Genomic DNA, 20,569 nt, shown 5'->3' with positions numbered 1-20,569 from the left:
ATAACCTGAAAACCTGACCCGCTGATGTCCCTTGAGGACTGGATTTGGGCACCCCTGTGTTAAGGTAACTAGTATGTGATCGAGACATACTGCCTGAAAGTGCATTGGTGATTATAGGCAGAGCGGATGCTGGATTAAGCAGGGTGTTTCCCAGCACCTTTGTTATTTTAATAACAGTGCAGATATTCCTCTTAGGGCTGTGTCATTAATTGATTACTGGGCTTTATCTTAATTCATTCTTTCATGTTAGTATTCCAGTTTCAGAAGCCTCTTCGTTGCTACTGTGGCACTGCTGCCTCGCTCATATTACTGCACCACACGGAACCAGGGAACGGCTGAAGTTTCATTTCAATTTGTCAAATTGAACGCTACAGGATTAGAAGATGTGTGAAATCACAAGAATAACATCTCCCTCCTAATTTAAAACCCCTCTCCCTTTACTCCCTTCTAATCTACTTTGTATTTGGGAAAGTTGTTGGTCTGTTTGCTAGGCAATGGGACACCTCTTAAGAAATCATAGCCACATTTAGCATGATGTTTACTGAGACCAAGGAGCAGGGTTTCTCTGTGCGGAAATTGGATACATTCTATTTTTAATTCTGTGAGTTATCACAATTTCTCTAAGCAAGTCAGCCCCCGGGTGTTGTACCTGGTAGGCTATGTATCTGGCACGTAACATCATACTGGTGACATCATAATGCACACAGCCTGGTGGCAGATAGGGAGAGTCGGATACCTATAAAGTTTACACAGAAAGCAGACGAAGGAAGAAGTAGAGGAAGTCAGTTGGCACGGGAGGAGAAAGTAAGGAGGCAGAGAGAATTGGGGACAAAATAAGGTATTAAAGGAAAGTGATGGGAGGGACAGAGATGAGAAGGAGAGAGAGAAGAGGGGGAACGGGAGAGAGGGGGGAGGGGAGAGAGAGAAGAGGGGGAGAAGGGGGAGGGGAGAGAGGTGAGAGAAGAGGGGGGAGGGGAGAGAGGGGAGGGGTGAGAGAGAAGAGGGGGAGAGGGGTGAGAGGGAGGGGGAGAGGGAGGGGGAGGGGGAGGGGGAGAGGGAGGGGACATTACTGGGACCGCAGCCTAACTCCCCACTTTGCTGCTTAAGCACTGAATGAAGATACAAAGTACCAAGATACTTAAGGGCACATATTGTACCTGGCACTTTAATGGTCTCCCAGCTTGATACATACATTGTGTCCAGACTTCCTGGGTCCTCAAATGGGACCAATCACATCCCAGAGCGTTAACCAAACACACATAAGCAACGCAGGTTATCAAGAACCAAAAAAAGAATCCCAATTACCAGAGGAACGGGTAAGCCAAATGGCTGCATACGGTACATATGTTTCTGGTTGACGTTCCTTAAAGATTTTCATCAGTGAAAAGGTTTTCAATTAACTTGAGTACTTGTCAGCATTCATCTTGAGAAAGATTTTTGAATCCTGCCACTTGTATTTGATTTTAATTTAGCTTTTTTTTCTGCAGGTACTCTGCAATAAACAGTTAACCCTTCCACTGCCGCCCACAATGCATTGTGAAAAAAATATTACTCACGCTCATGAATATGTTATTCTTGGGACCAGGATCGCAGAATCTCTCTCATTTTGGTTAAAACCCATTGACGGTGTCAAATATTTAATATGGCCGTGGGATAAAAGGTGGAGATTTAGGCGAATTAATTTGCTGGACTATCGGCTTTTGCAAGTCTGGATAACCCTGAGGCTTTGCTATGGCCTTTTAAACAAGCTCCAGGATTTAGAAATCCCCCAACTGGCCATGGGTAGTTTTGGGTGGGGCATTACAATTGGTACCCACTCATCCTAAGGGATGGGTTCATTCATTGGAAGCCAGTCTCCCTCATTCCCACCATCAAACAATGCGGTCAAAAAAACTATTTCAAATAAGTCTCTCATATCAAGGGATACATCAATTAACTAAAGAGGCAATCCAAGTGTATATGCAGCCTTTGATTACCTTTATTGAAAACTAATTACCTAAGCTGCCGATCGATTCGTTATCCTGCGATCGATCAGCAAAATCCTGCTTCCCAGGGTTCACTTAATGGCTGCCTTTTAGTTTTAATCAATCCTTCAATCAGTGTAACTCAGCAGCTACAATGTATTCTTATATAACTACGGTAACATTATCTATTTTTACAGTTTGCAGCTCCAACTGCTGGGAATATTGGCAACATATTATCACAAACAGGAAAGTGTTACACAGATCTTGCACTGCTGGGCGGGTGTGCTAAACCTGCTATAGAAATCAAAAGATGCTCTGTATATTAAAACTCACTGAAATAAGAGAGTTTAATAATTTAAAAGTAGTAAGTAGTATCTAATACTATAGAACTGATTTCTAAAACACATGTAGGATATTGCATGGTTTGCTCATTCAGACATGCCATTAACTATTTCACTTACAGAGAGTCTTCTCCGGCACCAACCTGGGTTAATTAAAACTGGTTCAGAAAAAGAAAAAAGAAAAAACACTGACAGTTCAGTCTTTAGAAAGCTCTTATTTTCTCTTGGATTCTGTGAAATGGAGGCAGGATAAAACAGAATACAGTAGGACATCTGGGGTTAGCCGTATTAATTAAAAAATATATTCTGAACGATTTTAATGCATACTGTACATCACAGAGTTCCTCAGGAACAACACAGCTGATATCAGACACCACTTTGTCAATATCCATCTTGCTAGTCTTTGAAATGCCTTTGTAATGTCTTTGTAGTCCAGCTCGGAAGGGCTTCCATTAAAAACTGTCCATTGCTAAAGCTCTGACATAGGTTTTTAGCAGCATAATAGTTTATTGCATTAGATTGACAACATCAATTTATTTATATGCAATTACAGCAAAAAAATACTTCCTGCTGTTGGAAAAGCCGTGCTGTCAATATTTATGGTGATGACGTTTCCGGACTATTTAGCTGTTCAGCATATATGCTATATGCAGCCTAAGCTACACTAGGAATGAGAGGTGGCTGTTACTCAGGCATGCTCCATATGGTCAGTATCTGTCCTATATTATAGTAAAAGATGCTATCCCACATAATCAGCCAAAAAATTACTTTTTGTAAAATAATTTAACAATCTAATTGTCTATCTAAAAAAAAAAAATGAACTGTGTTAAAAGTAAACATTTGGCTAACTATGTTTCTTTGGAAATTAATTACATATCGCATTTCTTGGGACGGTGGGACATCTGTATGGGGAAATGTCCAAACCCCTCCCAACTCAAAATATTAGCTATTCAAAATCATTTAATAATACTTATTGGGGTCAGAATTGAGTGCAGTGTCAATCATCCGGATATTACCCAATAAAGAGGCCATTGTCATTTTTATAGCATATGGCCCTACGAGAGATTGCCCCTTTAAACTTTATATGTGAAATTAAACGAGCGCTTCACATTTATTGTTTGTGTTATGATTTAAGATATATTTAATGACTTTCGGACTTAAACTCCAAACTGTTATGATCAACATGGAAAAAGGGAAAGAAAATAAAAAAGATATTTTAAGATACAAGTAGAAGGGATTTCAGTATTGTTCATTGCAGGATAAAGTGAGATTATTAGACACAGTCGTCTGCACCAAGGCAAAAGGATCTGTATGTTACAGTAAATACATTAGCAGTAATAATGCCGCTCTCCTCCCCATCCAGCACATTCCGGACACGCAGTCTGCCATCCCACTCCGGAGACCAGTGCCCACTTAGCAGCAGCTACTGCGTATTATCTGAGATAACAACTGCATGGGGTTTTTTTTAAATGCTACAAAAATATTAAATTATGTTGAAGGTAATAATAATTAAAAATAAATCCAGGATTGGAATGACGGGAGCCAAGTAATTGTGATTCGGAGGAGGAAACGGTGCTTAGGGCTCGGTCCTCGTATAGGTGACAAAATGGTTAAAGACAAGACAATTCCAGTCTAAATAACGAGATGATAAGCTCTTGGGGTTAGGCATTTCCTGTGCCTGCTTTGTTGTATGCACAGCTTTGTGTAATAGGGCTTTTTTGCAGTGGGAATTGCAATTTATGCACATCATCAGGGGTTCTCAACTCCAGTGCTCAAGACCCCCCAACAGATCAGGTTTTCAGGATATCCCAATTTCAGCACAGTTGGCCACTGATTGAGCCACCTGTGCTGAAGCAGGTATGTACTGAAAACCTGACCTGTTGGTGGCCCTTGAGGACTGGCGTTGGTCACGTCTGTGAGGGAGAACCCCTGCACTACATGTGCATTGCACTAACCCCTACCTAGACTAATGTTCGCTATCAGAGGAAAAGAGGATACGCTGCTTGCAATTTAAAGACGCAATCCGAGCGGCACTTTAAATATATATTTATTTATTGTTTTATTATATGCAGCCTTTGATTACCTGTATTGAAAACGAATGATCTAAAGCTGCCGATCGATTCGTTCTCCCGGGATCAATCCGCAAAATCCTGCTTCCCAGGGTTCACTAAATGGCTGCCTTTCAGTTTCAATCAATCCTTCAATATGTCTAACTCAGCAGCTACAGTGTATCCTTATATTACTATTTATCTATTGTCACAGTTTGCAGCTCAAACTACTGGGAATATTTCCAACAAATTATCAAACGGGAAAGTGTTGCAAACATCTTGCACTGCTGGGGAGGTGGCTGTAACCTGCTATAGGAATCAAAGGACGCGCAATATATTAATTCAAAACAGCATTAAGAGTTCAATTTACAAAAACAGTTAGTTTTATCTAATATTACGTAACTGATTTATTGGAAAAAAAACACATGTAGGATATTGCTTGGGTTGCTTTTTATGGTGCGGGGTTGGACACATACACAAACAGTAGGAAACAAATATGAGCATTTTGGGCTTGCAGTGCAGGGCACAGGATATGGGTCAGTACTGTGTATTTTTTACCTGGAATGCAACCTCTAAAATGTGGCTTTAAAAAGCAGCGGGGAATGGACATAAAGGCACCGCAACATCTCCTGGCACTGAAAGGGTTAATATGATCTGCGCTACATCTCCTCGAATCTGATGTATAAACTAGGTAATGTAGAAACTAGGTAAGGAGCTCATTATTCCCATAAGCCAATGTCCTTAAAAGCGTCCAGAATTCATTTATGTTGCTAAAAGTATCACCCTATTCGTCTAAACGGAATTATTGCCGCGCTGAACTGCGTGTTTCCGGGCTGCTCAATGAAAGGGCTTATTGCCTTAACCCTTGAGCTGCCAGAAGGGCCTGCAATACAGGGCAGCACATTGGTGACCTCATCCTTTGCCTTAAAATAAACCCCCTGTATTTACCTGCAAAATAAAAGACAAATCGGGGGCCTGGAGAGGCGGTCAGGCACGTTTGTAATATTATTTCATTCTCCTTCTTTTTTTTGGTATTTATACACCGTGTAATAATGCAGGGGTGGCAACAGGTCAGGTTTTCAGGATATCCTTGCTTCAAGCACAGGTGGCTCAATCAATCCCTGCTTCAACACAGGTGGCTCAATCAGTGTCTGCTTCAGCACAGGTGGCTCAATCAATGGCTCAGCCTTTGATTGAGCCACCTGTGCTGAAGCAGGGATATCCTGGAAACCTGACCTGTTGGTGGCCCCATGTATAATGGCTCAGGAATAGGAGGCATGGAGATCCACCGCATTGTTAGTTAATCCCTTTCTGCTCTGTATGTACAGGGTTTGTAACGTTATAATATGAAACTACTCGGCAGATCCTTGAAGATCTAACATTAAAGAGGAAAGGCGTCCCAGCGACAGGTTTAAGGGGGGGGGGGGGGGGTGTGTGTGTGTGTGTGTGTGTGTGTGTGTGTGTGTGTGTGTGTGTGTGTGTGTGTGTGTGTGTGTGTGTGTGTGTGTGTGTGTGTGTGTGTGTGTGTCATCGGGGGGATTTAGTGACCAAACTCTGACATCTATCATTATCTAAAAATCATTTGTAAAAGTGAGTTTGTATAATATTGGTGAGCGCAGGCAGGGGAGGCGTCTGATCTCCTCTTGCTGCTCCCTTCTTCCCGATGTCACCTGTGTGTTCAGAAAGTTCTTGTACAGCCAGTGGCCCCCCCTCTCCTCTCTGCCCCCCCTCTCCTCTCTGCCCCCCCCCCTCTCCTCTCTGCCCGCCCCCCTCTCCTCTCTGCCCCCCCCCCTCTCCTCTCTGCCCCCCCCCTCTCCTCTCTGCCCCCCCCCTCTCCTCTCTGCCCCCCCCTCTCCTCTCTGCCCCCCCCCTCTCCTCTCTGCCCCCCCCTCTCCTCTCTGCCCCCCCTCTCCTCTCTGCCCCCCCTCTCCTCTCTGCCCCCCCTCTCTCCTCTCTGCCCCCCCTCTCCTCTCTGCCCCCCCTCTCCTCTCTGCCCCCCCTCTCCTCTCTGCCCCCCCCTCTCCTCTCTGCCCCCCCTCTCTCCTCTCTGCCCCCCCTCTCCTCTCTGCCCCCCCTCTCCTCTCTGCCCCCCCCTATCCTCTCTGCCCCCCCCTAGCCTCTCTGCCCCCCCTCTCCTCTCTGCCCCCCCCTCTCCTCTCTGCCCCCCCCTCTCCTCTCTGCCCCCCCTCTCCTCTCTGCCCCCCCCCCTCTCCTCTCTGCCCCCCCCCCCTCTCCTCTCTGCCCCCCCCCTCTCCTCTCTGCCCCCCCCCCCTCTCCTCTCTGCCCCCCCCCTCTCCTCTCTGCCCCCCCCCTCTCCTCTCTGCCCCCCCCTCTCCTCTCTGCCCCCCCCTCTCCTCTCTGCCCCCCCTCTCCTCTCTGCCCCCCCCTTTCCTCTCTGCCCCCCCTCCACTCTGCCCCCCCTCTCCTCTCTGCCCCCCCTCTCCTCTCTGCCCCCCCTCTCCTCTCTGCCCCCCCCTCTCCTCTCTGCCCCCCCCTCTCCTCTCTGCCCCCCCTCTCCTCTCTGCCCCCCCCTCTCCTCCCTTCCCCCCCCCTCTCCTCTCTGCCCCCCCCCTCTCCTCTCTGCCCCCCCCCCCCTCCTCTCTGCCCCCCCCCCCCCCTCTCCTCTCTGCCCCCCCCCTCTCCTCTCTGCCCCCCCCTCTCCTCTCTGCCCCCCCCCTCTCCTCTCTGCCCCCCCCTCTCCTCTCTGCCCCCCCCCCTCTCCTCTCTGCCCCCCCCCCTCTCCTCTCTGCCCCCCCCTCTCCTCTCTGCCCCCCCCCTCTCCTCTCTGCCCCCCCCCTCTCCTCTCTGCCCCCCCCCCCCCTCTCCTCTCTGCCCCCCCCCCTCTCCTCTCTGCCCCCCCTATCTTTATTGGTTCTCTGATAAGGACAGATTGGGATAATGGTAAAGAAAACATTTGATTAACAATCAATCCCCCACCCCCCCCCCAACAAAGAAGCGTCTCCCGTCATCACGGCAACAAACACGCCGGGCCAATGCCAGAAACCCCTTGCTGACAGCTAACACAATATCTGAATACACATACCGCCAGTGGTGATACACAATACCACTATGTATCATCACAGTATCATCCCATCTGGCGAATACACCAGGAATGCTGGGAAGAGGCTACTTACAAGGGCCATCAGCTGGTCCATAATTGAGGAAGAAAACCCCGATGGCTATGAGAAGAAAGGTCCTCCAGGTCAGCTTGCGCAGGAGCTGGACACGGCTGACCCCCCGCTTTAACATGGCATTGAAAGCCAGCGCCACAGACGTCCCAATGATAAAAACGAACCTGAAAAGAAATCGCCCCAATCCGGAGGCGGGTGACACGAGCGTATTACAAGTATGTAGCACTTTCTTCCCTGGGGACAAAGGGCGATACATATAATCATGCTACGTGACACAGAACGATGGTGACAGCGTTGACGTGAAAAATATAGTTACATAGTAGATGAGGTTGAAAAAGACGTAGGTCCATCAAGTTCAACCTATGCTAAATTCGCCATAACATTCATGAATCAAGATCATGTGTATCACTGACCAATGTGGATACAAGTTATACAGAGTAACAGGGATAGAGCAGGGGAGATAATGTTATGGGCTGAAGGAGGAGCTTGGTGAGGAGGTCACTGCCGTTGTAGCAGGTGAACCTGGGTCAAATCCCAATGTCACCTCTCCTTGTGATCTTGGGCAGGTCCCTTTATCTCCCTGTGCTTTAAGCACCAATATTAGATTGTCAGCTCTTTAGGGTAGAGACTAATTGGTCTGGAAATGTACAGTGCTGCATGCACAGTGAGCGCTATATAAGGAAATACATTTATTTACAAATATATATATATATATATATATATATATATATATATTTACGCCACAGAGTGGGTTACTGGAGTGTGGCTGCAGGTAATGTGCCTGTATTAGTGGGTTAGTGGAGCGTGGCTGCATGTAATGTACCTGTATTAGTGGGTTAGTGGAGCGTGGCTGCATGTAATGTACCTGTATTAGTGGGTTAGTGGAGCGTGGCTGCAGGTAATGTGCCTGTATTAGTGGGTTAGGGGAGTGTGGCTGCAGGTAATGTATCTGTATTAGTGGGTTAGTGGAGCGTGGCTGCAGGTAATGTACCTGTATTAGTGGGTTAGTGGAGCGTGGCTGCAGGTAATGTGCCTGTATTAGTGGGTTAGTGGAGCGTGGCTGCAGGTAATGTGCCTGTATTAGTGGGTTAGGGGAGCGTGGCTGCCGGTAATGTGCCTGTATTAGTGGGTTAGTGGAGCGTGGCTGCAGGTAATGTACCTGTATTAGTGGGTTACTGGAGTGTGGCTGCAGGTAATGTGCCTGTATTAGTGGGTTAGTGGAGCGTGGCTGCAGGTAATGTACCTGTATTAGTGGGTTAGTGGAGCGTGGATGCAGGTAATGTACCTGTATTAGTGGGTTAGTGGAGCGTGGCTGCAGGTAATGTGCCTGTATTAGTGGGTTAGTGGAGCGTGGCTGCAGGTAATGTGCCTGTATTAGTGGGTTAGGGGAGCGTGGCTGCAGGTAATGTACCTGTATTAGTGGGTTAGTGGAGCGTGGCTGCAGGTAATGTGCCTGTATTAGTGGGTTAGTGGAGCGTGGCTGCAGGTAATGTGCCTGTATTAGTGGGTTAGGGGAGCGTGGCTGCAGGTAATGTGCCTGTATTAGTGGGTTAGTGGAGCGTGGCTGCAGGTAATGTGCCTGTATTAGTGGGTTAGGGGAGCGTGGCTGCAGGTAATGTACCTGTATTAGTGGGTTAGTGGAGCGTGGCTGCAGGTAATGTGCCTGTATTAGTGGGTTAGTGGAGCGTGGCTGCAGGTAATGTGCCTGTATTAGTGGGTTAGGGGAGCGTGGCTGCAGGTAATGTACCTGTATTAGTGGGTTAGTGGAGCGTGGCTGCAGGCAATGTACCTGTATTAGTGGGTTAGGGGAGCGTGGCTGCAGGTAATGTACCTGTATTAGTGGGTTAGTGGAGTGTGGCTGCAGGTAATGTGCCTGTATTAGTGGGTTAGTGGAGCGTGGCTGCAGGTAATGTACCTGTATCAGTAGGATGATGTTAATATTATTCTCCCAATAATGTGAGTTGCCACAGACTCTGTCAGCTGAAGGTTTGCCGGTGCTGTGTTCACGACATGATGGGGTTAACGTCTGCTGGTAGCAGCGCCCAGGTGTAAGCAATTAACCTGAGCTGCAAGGTTTAAAAGCCACGCAGAATCCCATCAAGCTCAATATATGTGTGTGTGTGTGTGTGTGTGTGTGTGTGTGTGTGTGTGTGTGTGTATGTGTGTGTGTGTGTGTGTGTGTGTGTGTGTGTGTGTGTGTGTGTGTGTGTGTGTGTGTGTATATATATGTGTCAAAAGAAGTGCTACTGGGCGTGGCCAAATGTATACAACAAAAGACCGAAAGCTCTAAGCTACATCCAATATGACAAAAATACACAGTGATATACATATTATTCTCTTGAAAAAGGGTCATTTTGTTAAACCCTTTGGCCAAAGCATTATGAGCCTGCAAGCCACATCAAAGCATGACCAAATTTGCAGGTCCTAACACTACCTGATTACAATTCTTATTTACAGGAGGGTCCCTGGCATCAGCGGGTTCCGTTCTAAGGGCCCACCACAAAGCAAAAATCGCCGGAAAGCGGAACCGGCGTATGCGCAAACTGGCAATTCCCCCCTTCTGCGCATGCACAACCTCTGTTCAGCGCGCGCAACCTCCGTTCGGCATGCGCAACCATTTTTCTGCGCATGCGCAACCATTGTTCTGCGCATGCGCACCCTTGTCAACCGCCCATTCTGCGCATGCGTGACCCCTGACTTCCTCGTTCTGCGCATGCGCAGAAATGGCGGCCCCATTTTCGGTACCGCCGTATCAGCAGATCGCCGAGAAGCGGGGCCATGCTGTACCTCTATAATTAGAGGATGAAGGATCACGTTGGATCTGTCCAAACCCAGCACAAGTAAGCAGGTCTATTTCATATAGGTATTTCACTATGTATTTTTGTCATATTGGATATAGCTTTGGGCTTCTCTGTCTTTTGAGGCTTAAAAGCCAGCCTGATAATACAGTCAGTGTCTCACACAGAGGCTGACAGAAGTCTGTCTATCTGGAGTCCTGAGACACAGCAGAGAGCACTGTGCCACTGGGTTACTATACCTGTGAGGGTAAGAACTAACCATTGAACTTCTGCTACACTTTTTGTGTGCGATTGGAAACCCACTTAGCTGGCCAGTGAGGGTAGTTAGGGAAGTTGATTAGCTGGCCAGTGAGGGTAGTTAGAGAAGTTGATTAGCTGGCCAGTCAGGGTAGTTAGAGAAGTTGATTAGCTGGCCAGTGAGGGTAGTTAGGGAAGTTGATTAGCTGGTCAGTGAGGGTAGTTAGGGAAGTTGATTAGCTGGCCAGTGAGGGTAGTTAGGGAAGTTTATTAGCTGGCCAGTGAGGGTAGTTAGGGAAGTTGATTAGCTGGCCAGTGAGGGTAGTTAGAGAAGTTGATTCGCTGGCCAGTGAGGGCAGTTAGGGAAGTTGATTCGCTGGCCAGTGAGGGTAGTTAGGGAAGTTGATTAGCTGGCCAGTGAGGGTAGTTAGAGAAGTTGATTAGCTGGCCAGTAAGGGCAGTTAGGGAAGTTGATTAGCTGGCCAGTGAGGGTAGTTAGGGAAGTTGATTAGCTGGCCAGTGAGGGTAGTTAGGGAAGTTGATTAGCTGGCCAGTGAGGGTAGTTAGGGAAGTTGATTAGCTGGCCAGTGAGGGTAGTTAGAGAAGTTGATTAGCTAGCCAGTGAGGGTAGTTAGAGAAGTTGATTCGCTGGCCAGTGAGGGTAGTTAGAGAAGTTGATTCGCTGGCCAGTGAGGGTAGTTAGAGAAGTTGATTCGCTGGCCAGTGAGGGTAGTTAGAGAAGTTGATTCGCTGGCCAGTGAGGGTAGTTAGCGAGGGTATTTTGTTAAGTTAGCCTCCCGAGGGATGTAGGTTTTTATTGCCTTACTTTATAGGGACACTGTACTCACAAGTGTTCTTTGATTTGAGTCTGGGGACAAAATAAACCCCAGTGATTTACACTCCTGCTGCAAACTGTGTCACCGGACTGCTGCCAGGGAGCATTGGCACCACACTCGGCGGGCTGGCGTGGTAGCACCATTCCTGCTTGGTGAAGCTGAAAAAGTCTGTTACGCTCTAGAAAGAAGCTGCCCAAGACTACGAGATACGAGAATGGGTGTGACTAGCAGTTCGTGCATAGAAGTTCTACAAGTGACAATACCACAACCAGCCCCTGGATCCCAGATAATTAATCTGATCCACCTGGTGAGGAAGTGGTTAAAATCAGAAGTCTCTATACCTGCCCAGATTGCTGATATGTAGGTAGGGTGACCAGACGCCCCAGTTTTTTGTTTGCTCCTGTGGCCTGAAATTTTGGTAAATGTTCCTTTTTTTTAAATCACTGCGCAGGCGCGATCAAGAATCCCCGACCGCGTATGCGCCAACGTCCCGGAAAAATACAGTCAACTTAGATGTAGGTGCTTGACTGATTCCTTCTACTGTAGGTCTACCCGAGCTCTATGCCACTTGGTGGGACAAGGAAGTCCCACCACATATAATACCATCCTGTCCCTAGTGGAGCACTACTTGGACACCAGAGAATTGTTGCGCACTCCCCCCCCATTTGCCACACGCCAGAATGTGGGACACCCCACAAGCCGTAAAAGCTGCGCCACTGGTAAGGTGCACAGGACTGGGACATGGTTTGAGGGTGCTGAAGACATTTGGGATGGAGGTGGGGTCACTAGTTTTCAAAGGGGTCACAGGACCAGAAACCCCAATGACCCGTTTTGCGTGTGGGGATAGTCATGTAAAAGTCAGATATCCTAATTTACATGAACCTATGGACTGTGGGTTCGGTGCTGTTGACACAGACTTTTGTGGACTTGCATATTTGAGTGGCATGCTTAAGAATACCCAAGTTTTCTGCTAATTAGTTATGTTAAATTGGGAAAAAACAGCAGCCCTTGTGGCAGTATCATTACATTGGTCTCAGGAAACCCAATGAAGCAACCCCAATTGTACCCAGATAAGAAGGTGGGGTACTTTGTGCACATGGGAGCACAGTACAATAGGCTGCTGCTCCAGAAGAGGTAGACCTATCTGGTCTTACTATCCAAACAACTGTGACAGTCATACCAAAAATTACCTTCTCCCCTAACATAGACCAGAATTTTGAAGTCTTGGTTCGGGCTCAGTTGCTCCTGAGTTAACCATCGTAAACTCTGAACCTTAAGCCCACAAGGGAAAGCCTGCTAAGTGTTTGTCCATTCACCCATCCTGCTTTGTTTTCTGAGAAATGTAAAAAGCGTAAAACAGGGGCGGGCAACTCCAGTCCTCAAGGGCCACCAACAGATCAGGTTTTCAGGATATCCCTGCTTCAGTACAGGTGGATCAATCATTGGCTCAGACATTATATTATATGAGTATGGAGTCGGGATTTCAAGGAAAACGTATTGACCGGGGCACACCTTTTTGTTTCCCAACTCATGAAAGAGTTATGTCAATATTTTTTAAAAATAAAGTCCTGTCTACCGCACTCAAACAGTTGGATCAATAGAGACTCTCAAAGGAATGTTGCAAAGGTGGCCAGTCGAGATGGGAAGAACTGGGACACTCTGCTGCCATACTTACTATTTGCCATCCATGAGGTCCCACAGTCCTCCACAGGATGTTCCCCTTTTTAACTCCTTTATCGGAGACACCCCAGGGGAATATTAGACATTTGCTACTGAAGAGTGGGAAGAACATCCTGTATGAGGGGAAAGTCATCCAATATGCCGAACAGTTGTGAGAACATGGCACAGATTACTCCACTACGACAATATCTAAAAGCGGCACAAAGATCCCAACAGACCGTTTGTAACCCATACACCGCAGTGCGAATTTAGGGGACCGGGTAATGGTACTCATTCCCATGGCCGAGAGAAAACTCTTATCACATTGGCAAGGGCCATATGAGATTATTGAACAGGTAGGACCTGTGAATTATAAAATGAGACAGCCAGATAGCAGAAAAGTAGAGCAGATCTATTATATAAACCTGATAAAACACCCTGGAAGGATAGGGAAGCCTATATGATGGTCATAGATCATCTGCCAATGGGAAAGAGGACTCAAGACTCTGTAGTTAAAATATCGACAAGAGCTCATTCCTGACCAACAGGAGGAAGCCGCAGAAAAGACCAAAATAAATAAAGACGCGTACGCGAATACCTGGGAGAACGCACGAGGTTCTTCATTACATGGTCACAGAACCAAGAGTGACGGCTAAGATAAAACAGTATAGAATTCCAGAAGCAAAAATGAAGCAGTTCAGACAGACAGGACAATTCTAGAGCTGGGGTGATTGAGGAATCGCACGGCCAGTGGTCAAGTCCCATCCTCCTAGTGCCAAAGCCAGATGGTCTGAACGATTCTACAGGAAAGTCAATTAAATCTCTAAATTTGATGCATATCACATGCCTTGAGTTGATCAGGTAATTGAAAGATTAGCAAAGGCTCGATTCTAAAGCACACTTGACCTCACAAAAGGTTATTTGCAGATTCAGTTAGTAGAATTTGCCAAAGGAAAAACAGCCTTTGCAACACGGGAAGGCTTTTATCTGTATCTGGTCTCGCCCTTTGGCCTTCATGGAGCCCGTGCAAACATCAATGAACAAATTATTACTGCCTAACTCCATGAATGTTGTTTATCATAGCCAAGACTGGGACTTCCATCCACAAAATGTGGAGGCAGTACTGGGAACCTATAGGAAAGCAGGTCTTATAGCCAACCCTGAAAATGTTCCGCTTGGTTTGGCATAGGTGAAATACCCGTGGCTACGTTTTGGGGAGGGAGAAGTTAAAGCCCCAAGTCAATAAAGTTGAGGCCATTGAAAACTGTCTACATCCGCTTAGGAAGAAGCATGTCAGGACAGTATTTGACTAATACAGGCGTTTCATTCCGCATTTTGCAATGAGAGCAGCTGCACTCACAGATCTGATAAAAGCACGAACAGCAGATATAGTAAAGTGGACCAGTAATGTGGAGGACGCATTTGCAGACTTGCGCACAGCACTGGGTAATCACTCTGTCTTAGTGACCCTCGACTTTACAAAACTTTGTTTGTATGTTTTTTATAAACCGATGCTTCAGAAGTGGGTCTGGGAGCGGTTCTCTCGCAACTTGTAGGGGAGGAAGAGCATCTGATATTATATCTGAGCCGTAAGTTACTGCCAGGAGAATAAGGATGTGTTACGGTAGTGCAATGATGTCTGGCAGTTAAATGGGCAGCTGAGACCTTGAAGTATTACCTATTGGGCAGAACGGACCATGCTCCATTGCAGGACAAAAATTGAAAAGTCACTTGGTTCCTTTCCTTGGAACGTTGTAGGTCTCCTGTCAAGCACAGAGCTGGTATAGTGCATAGTAATGCCAATGCCTTGAGAGTGCACAGTGTCTCTGCAAAGGCCTCGTCAGAGAAATGTTACACTGGGGAGGGGGATATTGGACAGGTAGAGAATCTTTTTATGTCAGCAAACGGTTAAAGTTTGCTCTGTTCCCAACCATATGGGGTTAACTTCTGCTGACAGCAGCTTCCAGGTGCAACCCATTAACCTGAGCTGCAAGGTTTAAAAGCCAGCCTGAGAATACAGCCAGTGTCTCACACAGAGGCTGAGAGAAGTCTGTCTACCTGGATTTCTGAGACACAGCAAGTCTACCACAGAAAGGACTGTGCTATTGGGTAACTATACCTGTTCAATGGAGAGGCCTTACCCTCACTTCTGCTGCAGAATCTCCATCTTGTCTGCTTGAACTTTTATATATGTAAGCTGAAAACGACCTCCAAACATGCAGGCAGTTTTATCAGTTTTCGCTAGATATTGTTAAAAAAGCATCACTGTTCTGTTCTGGCTGGGCACCAGTACTGTGTTTTCCTTAGAATCGGCTTACCCGCAAGTTTTGTTTACAGTAACCAAGGCTAAATGGGAAGTCCCCAGAAAGAGCTGTTATTTAGTAATATGCTAATATTGTTACGCCTCTAATTTACGCTCCAATTAACACCTTATTTCTCTGTATAAATAGTATTGCTTTTATCCAATAAAGTTGAGATGAGCAATCAGAATTACTCTGTGTCTTTTTCTTCATTTCCCGAGTACTCGTACGTCATCAGATCAAGATCCAACAGCCCAGGGCGTGGTTAAGTCTCCCCGGGCAGAGCAACACTGTTTCCAGTCAAGGCCAGATGACCTGAGGTCCCCGGCCCGTATTGAGTTTAAGAACCTTACAACTGGTGTTAGTAGTGGGATTCGAACCCACGCCTCCAACTGGGAACCCAATTAGCTGGCCAGTGATGGTGGTTAGGTAACATGATTAGCTGGCCAGTGATTGTAGTTAGGTAAGTTGATTAGCTGGCCAGTGATGGTAGTTAGGTAAGTTGATTAGCTGGCCAGTGATGGTAGTTTGGTAAGTTGATTAGCTGGCCAGTGATGGTAGTTTGGTAAGTTGATTAGCTGGCCAGTGATGGTAGTTTGGTAAGTTGATTAGCTGGCCAGTGATGGTAGTGAGGTAAGATGATTAGCTGGCCAGTGATGGTAGTTAGGTAACATGATTAGCTGGCCAGTGATGGTAGTTAGGTAACATGATTAGCTGGCCAGTGATGGTGGTTAGGTAACATGATTAGCTGGCCAGTGATTGTAGTTAGGTAAGTTGATTAGCTGGCCAGTGATGGTAGTTAGGTAAGTTGATTAGCTGGCCAGTGATGGTAGTTTGGTAAGTTGATTAGCTGGCCAGTGATGGTAGTTTGGTAAGTTGATTAGCTGGCCAGTGATGGTAGTTTGGTAAGTTGATTAGCTGGCCAGTGATGGTAGTGAGGTAAGATGATTAGCTGGCCAGTGATGGTAGTTTGATAAGTTGATTAGCTGGCCAGTGATTGTAGTTAGGTAAGTTGATTAGCTGGCCAGTGATGGTAGTTAGGTAAGTTGATTAGCTGGCCAGTGATGGTAGTTAGGTAAGTTGATTGGCTGGCCAGTGATGGTAGTTAGGTAAGGTGATTAGCTGGCCAGTGATGGTAGTTAGGTAAGTTGATTAGCTGGCCAGTGATGGTAGTTAGGTAAGTTTATCAGCTGGCCAGTGATGGTAGTTAGGTAAGTTGATTAGCTGGCCAGTGATGGTAGTTAGGTAAGTTGATTAGCTGGCCAGTGATGGTAGTTAGGTAAGTTGATTAGCTGGCCAGTGATGGTAGTTAGGTAAGTTGATTAGCTGGCCAGTGATGGTAGTTAGGTAAGTTGATTAGCTGGCCAGTGATGGTAGTTAGGTAAGTTGATTAGCTGGCCAGTGATGGTAGTTAGGTAAGTTGATTTGCTGGCCAGTGATGGTAGTGAGGTAAGTTGATTAGCTGGCCTGTGATGGTAGTTAGGTAAGTTGATTAGCTGGCCAGTGATGGTAGTTAGGTAAGTTGATTAGCTGGCCAGTGATGGTAGTTAGGTAAGTTGATTAGCTGGCCAGTGATGGTAGTTAGGTAAGCTGATTAGCTGGCCAGTGATGGTAGTTAGGTAAGTTGATTAGCTGGCCAGTGATGGTAGTTAGGTAAGTTGATTAGCTGGCCAGTGATGGTAGTTAGGGAGGGTATTTTGTTTAGTTAGCCTCTTGGGTGGAGTAGGTTTTATTATTCCTTCTAAAAAAGGGTTTGTGTATCCACAAATGTTATTTGTTTTAAGTCTGTGGACAATCGAAACCCCGGTGAATTACACTCCTGCTGCAAACTCTCCGTTTTCTCACTGGTCAGACTTAAATATTGGAGAGAAGGGACCTGGTGAGCCATTACACGGCAGGAGATCCCAAACTGGGTGACAGGAGAAGCACTGTAAATGTGAGATGGGTCTAGAGCTAATATGAAGAGTACAGACGGGACTGTGCAGACTATGAGTAAGCCTATTTACTTATCATATAACACAAAGGAATTCACATTTCAATGCTGCAATAGCATACAAGGCATGTCCTACCAGGAGCAAGGGGGTTAAGTGATTCTAAATTATATTGAAGTAAGCAACTTTCTAAACTGGCAGACTAATGTGTGCCTGGATGTTAATGGGTTGTAAAGTGGGTAATAATTTTCCTACTGACCTCTTCAATCAAAAGCAATCACATTATTGACTTAATGCTGTTTATTGCATAACCACAATCATACAGAGAGGGCTCATCTCTTGTGTCATATTTGCTAGTGGTCATTAAGGTATAAGACGAAAGCTGTGCATTTTTGGCATTCCTCTGATATTCAGCTCCACTCTCCCCTGACTGGCGGGCTTCCCATTTGTGTCTGGGAGCGGACGTCCACAGCAGGACTTCTGCATGGGGGAATACATTTCCCTGAAAGGCCTTTCATACAGGAAATGAGCGAGACTGTCTTCTATTGCGTTTGGCCTACTCTTTAGGAGCTAGACTGTATTCAATTGAGTTGGGCTCCGTCTTCATCAGTGAGGCCGCTTTCTAATTTGTCTGTTTGGCCGACTCTTGACCAATGAATCTGTCTTCCTTATGTGGAATAGACCAAATGCAAAAAAAATGGTTTCTGATGAGTTTGACTCCTTAATGAGCAAGACGGTCTTCTAAGGAGATTGGCCAACTCTTAATGAGTTAGAATGTCTTCAGTTGAGCTGGGCTCACTCTTCATGAGTGAGACGGCTTTCTAAAGAGTTTAGTCTACTCCTTAACGAGGGAGACTTTTCTAGTGTATTCGGCCTACCCTTAATGAGTAAGACTGCTTTTTAATGAGTTTGACTCACTCTCAATGAGTTAAAGTGCTTCATAAAACTTTACAATAAATGAGAACTCCTCATAGTGGGTAATTCTATACTGTCCGAAGCGGCCGAAAGCCCCATTGATTTCAAAAGGGATTTTTTTCGGTGGGACAATATGCAATCATCTCCTAAATGAGAAACTGTCTTTAAAAGACTGGGACAAAGCTATAAGGTAGAGTACGTGAGCTCACTATTGTGCGCTTTATAGAAGTGAAAAGTCGCAAATCTCGAGTGGAAAAGAAAACAGAGCCCTGCTTTCGTTTTCCTGGGTAACTTCATTTGGCAGCGAAAGGATTAAAATAATTTATAACCACTGGCATGAAAGGGAAGATAAAGCTCTGATAATGTAACATTTCTTCCTTTGTGCAATTTAACACGTAACAAAATAACAACAGTAGAATTTAATGACAAAATAAACTACTTACCAAGGCATAACCAGGTCTGCCACTGTAAGCCCTGTAACAAAGCACATTACAAAACAGCTTTCATGATAATCATAGCAAATGACCCACAAATGGGCTGAAATCAATGTTATTAAAGCCTGTCCCCATGCTAATATTGTGAGGATAAATACATTCTACTGGAAATACATGCACTGCCATATTGGTACGGCGCTTACCATTTGTAAGCATCATTGCAACCCCAATATCTAGGGACATTAACCCATGTGGTGCTCCAGTAGGTGGTGGAAGGGTTACAGAGAAGTCCCTGACGAACATATTCTACATTTCTTACATTCGGTGCAGACCAGCAAGTTTTATTTTTCCAAAAATCACTTTTCTGGAACGTGATACAATGCCACCACTGAGATACAAACCCATCCAGCATTACAGGGGTTAAACAAATGAATCCCAGATCAAGGAAATAATGGTCCTCCAGTGCGGGGAGAAAATACATTTAGCAATCTGCAGCTTATTTCAAGATCAATATGGCCCTGCTGATTTGCCGAAGTGGCTCTTATGAAGTTAAAGCAGAGTTCATTGTTAAATACCCCCTACCTACTAAGCAGATGGTGGTCCATATTAATTCCCTTTCTCTTATGGATCAATAAGGAGATTGCTGATTTGCTTAAAAGGTTCTTGGGTGCAGAGGCTGGACTTTTATGGGAGGTTTTGCTTACCGTTCCACGGAGCGTGTTGGAAGAACCAGTATTCACCTCCGCCGTAGTTGACAAACACCATTAAAGTCAGGGAGAAGCTGTAGGGGAATGAGGATAGTCGCGGTTAAGCCTATTTAGAAGGGGACCTGGTGCGGCGCTGTCATTTAAACCTTTGCTCTCCTGCAGTCGGACTGTGCAACTTTGACGAACTTGTATTTCGGGCTCAGAAGTTTTATCAGAAGTGTTAACTTCTGAACCGAAGAATTAACCCCTGCATTGCAAGCCCACCTGCTAGAGAACCGACACTGCATGCGGTAGACATGTAATAGAGTTGAAGCACTCACTCGTGCAACGCCTTCTGTTCACCGTTTGCTTATCCAAGCTACGATTGGAATATTTGCAGTAATAGGCCCAGTGAGAAATAACGCAGAATATACAATACTGTACATACTGCTTTCACTTGGGACTAGTTCAAGGCGTATACCTAACTAGCCACAGAATGCTGCAGTGATTCCAAATCTGCAGTGAATGTGACTGCCTCTGTCCTCCTTTTCCCTGCTAATTAGCTCCCGTGTTTAGTATTGGAGGGGAACAATAAAGATGTCTCCCACCGTGAATTCCACCTCTGCTGCTTTCAGCCTTGTACGTGCCACTGTTTATTCTCTGCCACGTATTCTTGTGCAGAATGCAGTTTTTACATTGTCATTTATTGTGAAAAAATATATATATGTTGAAAAAGTCCCTGAAAACATGTTAAAAGGGCGAGTACTTTCACCCCATATTTCCAATATACCTTCCTAAATCCCACCGTGCATGATACATATTAACCAAGTAATTCAGACAAGTGACTATATGTTCCACTGACTGTGTCCCCTCTAGTATGTTCCATTACATTCCGACTGCAGAGGGAGTAATACGTCCTAATTGAATTAAACCGATTTAAGTGCCTGTAATAATGCTCCAAATACAAGCAACTTCTCTACCGTGTGCGCTCAGGACCCATAATGTACGTCAAATGGGATACAGTGGACTGATTTGTGTTCAATTAATTAATAGCAATAGTCACCCCATTGACCTTACTATGCATCAAAGACTGGCCGCAAAAATGGGGGGGAACCCCCGTGTAAAAGAACCTGCTGCAGATTTATAGAAAGACAAACTCCAACTGCTCCTCATGGGGATTCCTTCCTTCTGATAACTCAGGTGCTGGGTTTGTTCCCCATCACTACTGCCCCAGTTTTGCAGCAGCAAGATGCTCTCCCCTGCCTCTTACACGCTTCTCGTGCATATTC

At 45.8% G+C, this 20,569-nt stretch overlaps 1 protein-coding gene across 8 annotated transcripts in view; it reads right to left on the bottom strand.

Annotated features, from left to right (window-relative positions):
* Positions 1 to 20,569, bottom strand: part of LOC142501084 (heparan-alpha-glucosaminide N-acetyltransferase-like) — a 202,256-nt gene that overhangs the window by 99,918 nt on the left and 81,769 nt on the right. For 6 of the 8 annotated variants that reach the window (XM_075610413.1, XM_075610415.1, XM_075610414.1 and 3 more), the window contains exons 8-10: positions 19,299 to 19,375; positions 18,604 to 18,634; positions 7,488 to 7,648 (exon numbers count right to left, since the gene is read on the bottom strand). The exons of 1 other annotated variant lie outside the window; for it this stretch is intronic. In XM_075610413.1, coding sequence (XP_075466528.1) covers positions 7,488 to 7,648; positions 18,604 to 18,634; positions 19,299 to 19,375 — 269 coding nt within the window. The remainder of the gene's footprint in view (positions 1 to 7,487; positions 7,649 to 18,603; positions 18,635 to 19,298; positions 19,376 to 20,569) is intronic. One more of the 8 variants, XM_075610416.1, reaches the window with a different exon arrangement.

Source organism: Ascaphus truei, chromosome 8 (genome assembly GCF_040206685.1).
Source record: "Ascaphus truei isolate aAscTru1 chromosome 8, aAscTru1.hap1, whole genome shotgun sequence".
Classification (NCBI taxonomy): Eukaryota; Metazoa; Chordata; class Amphibia; order Anura; family Ascaphidae; genus Ascaphus; species Ascaphus truei.
This window is presented reverse-complemented; position numbering and strand designations above follow the sequence as displayed.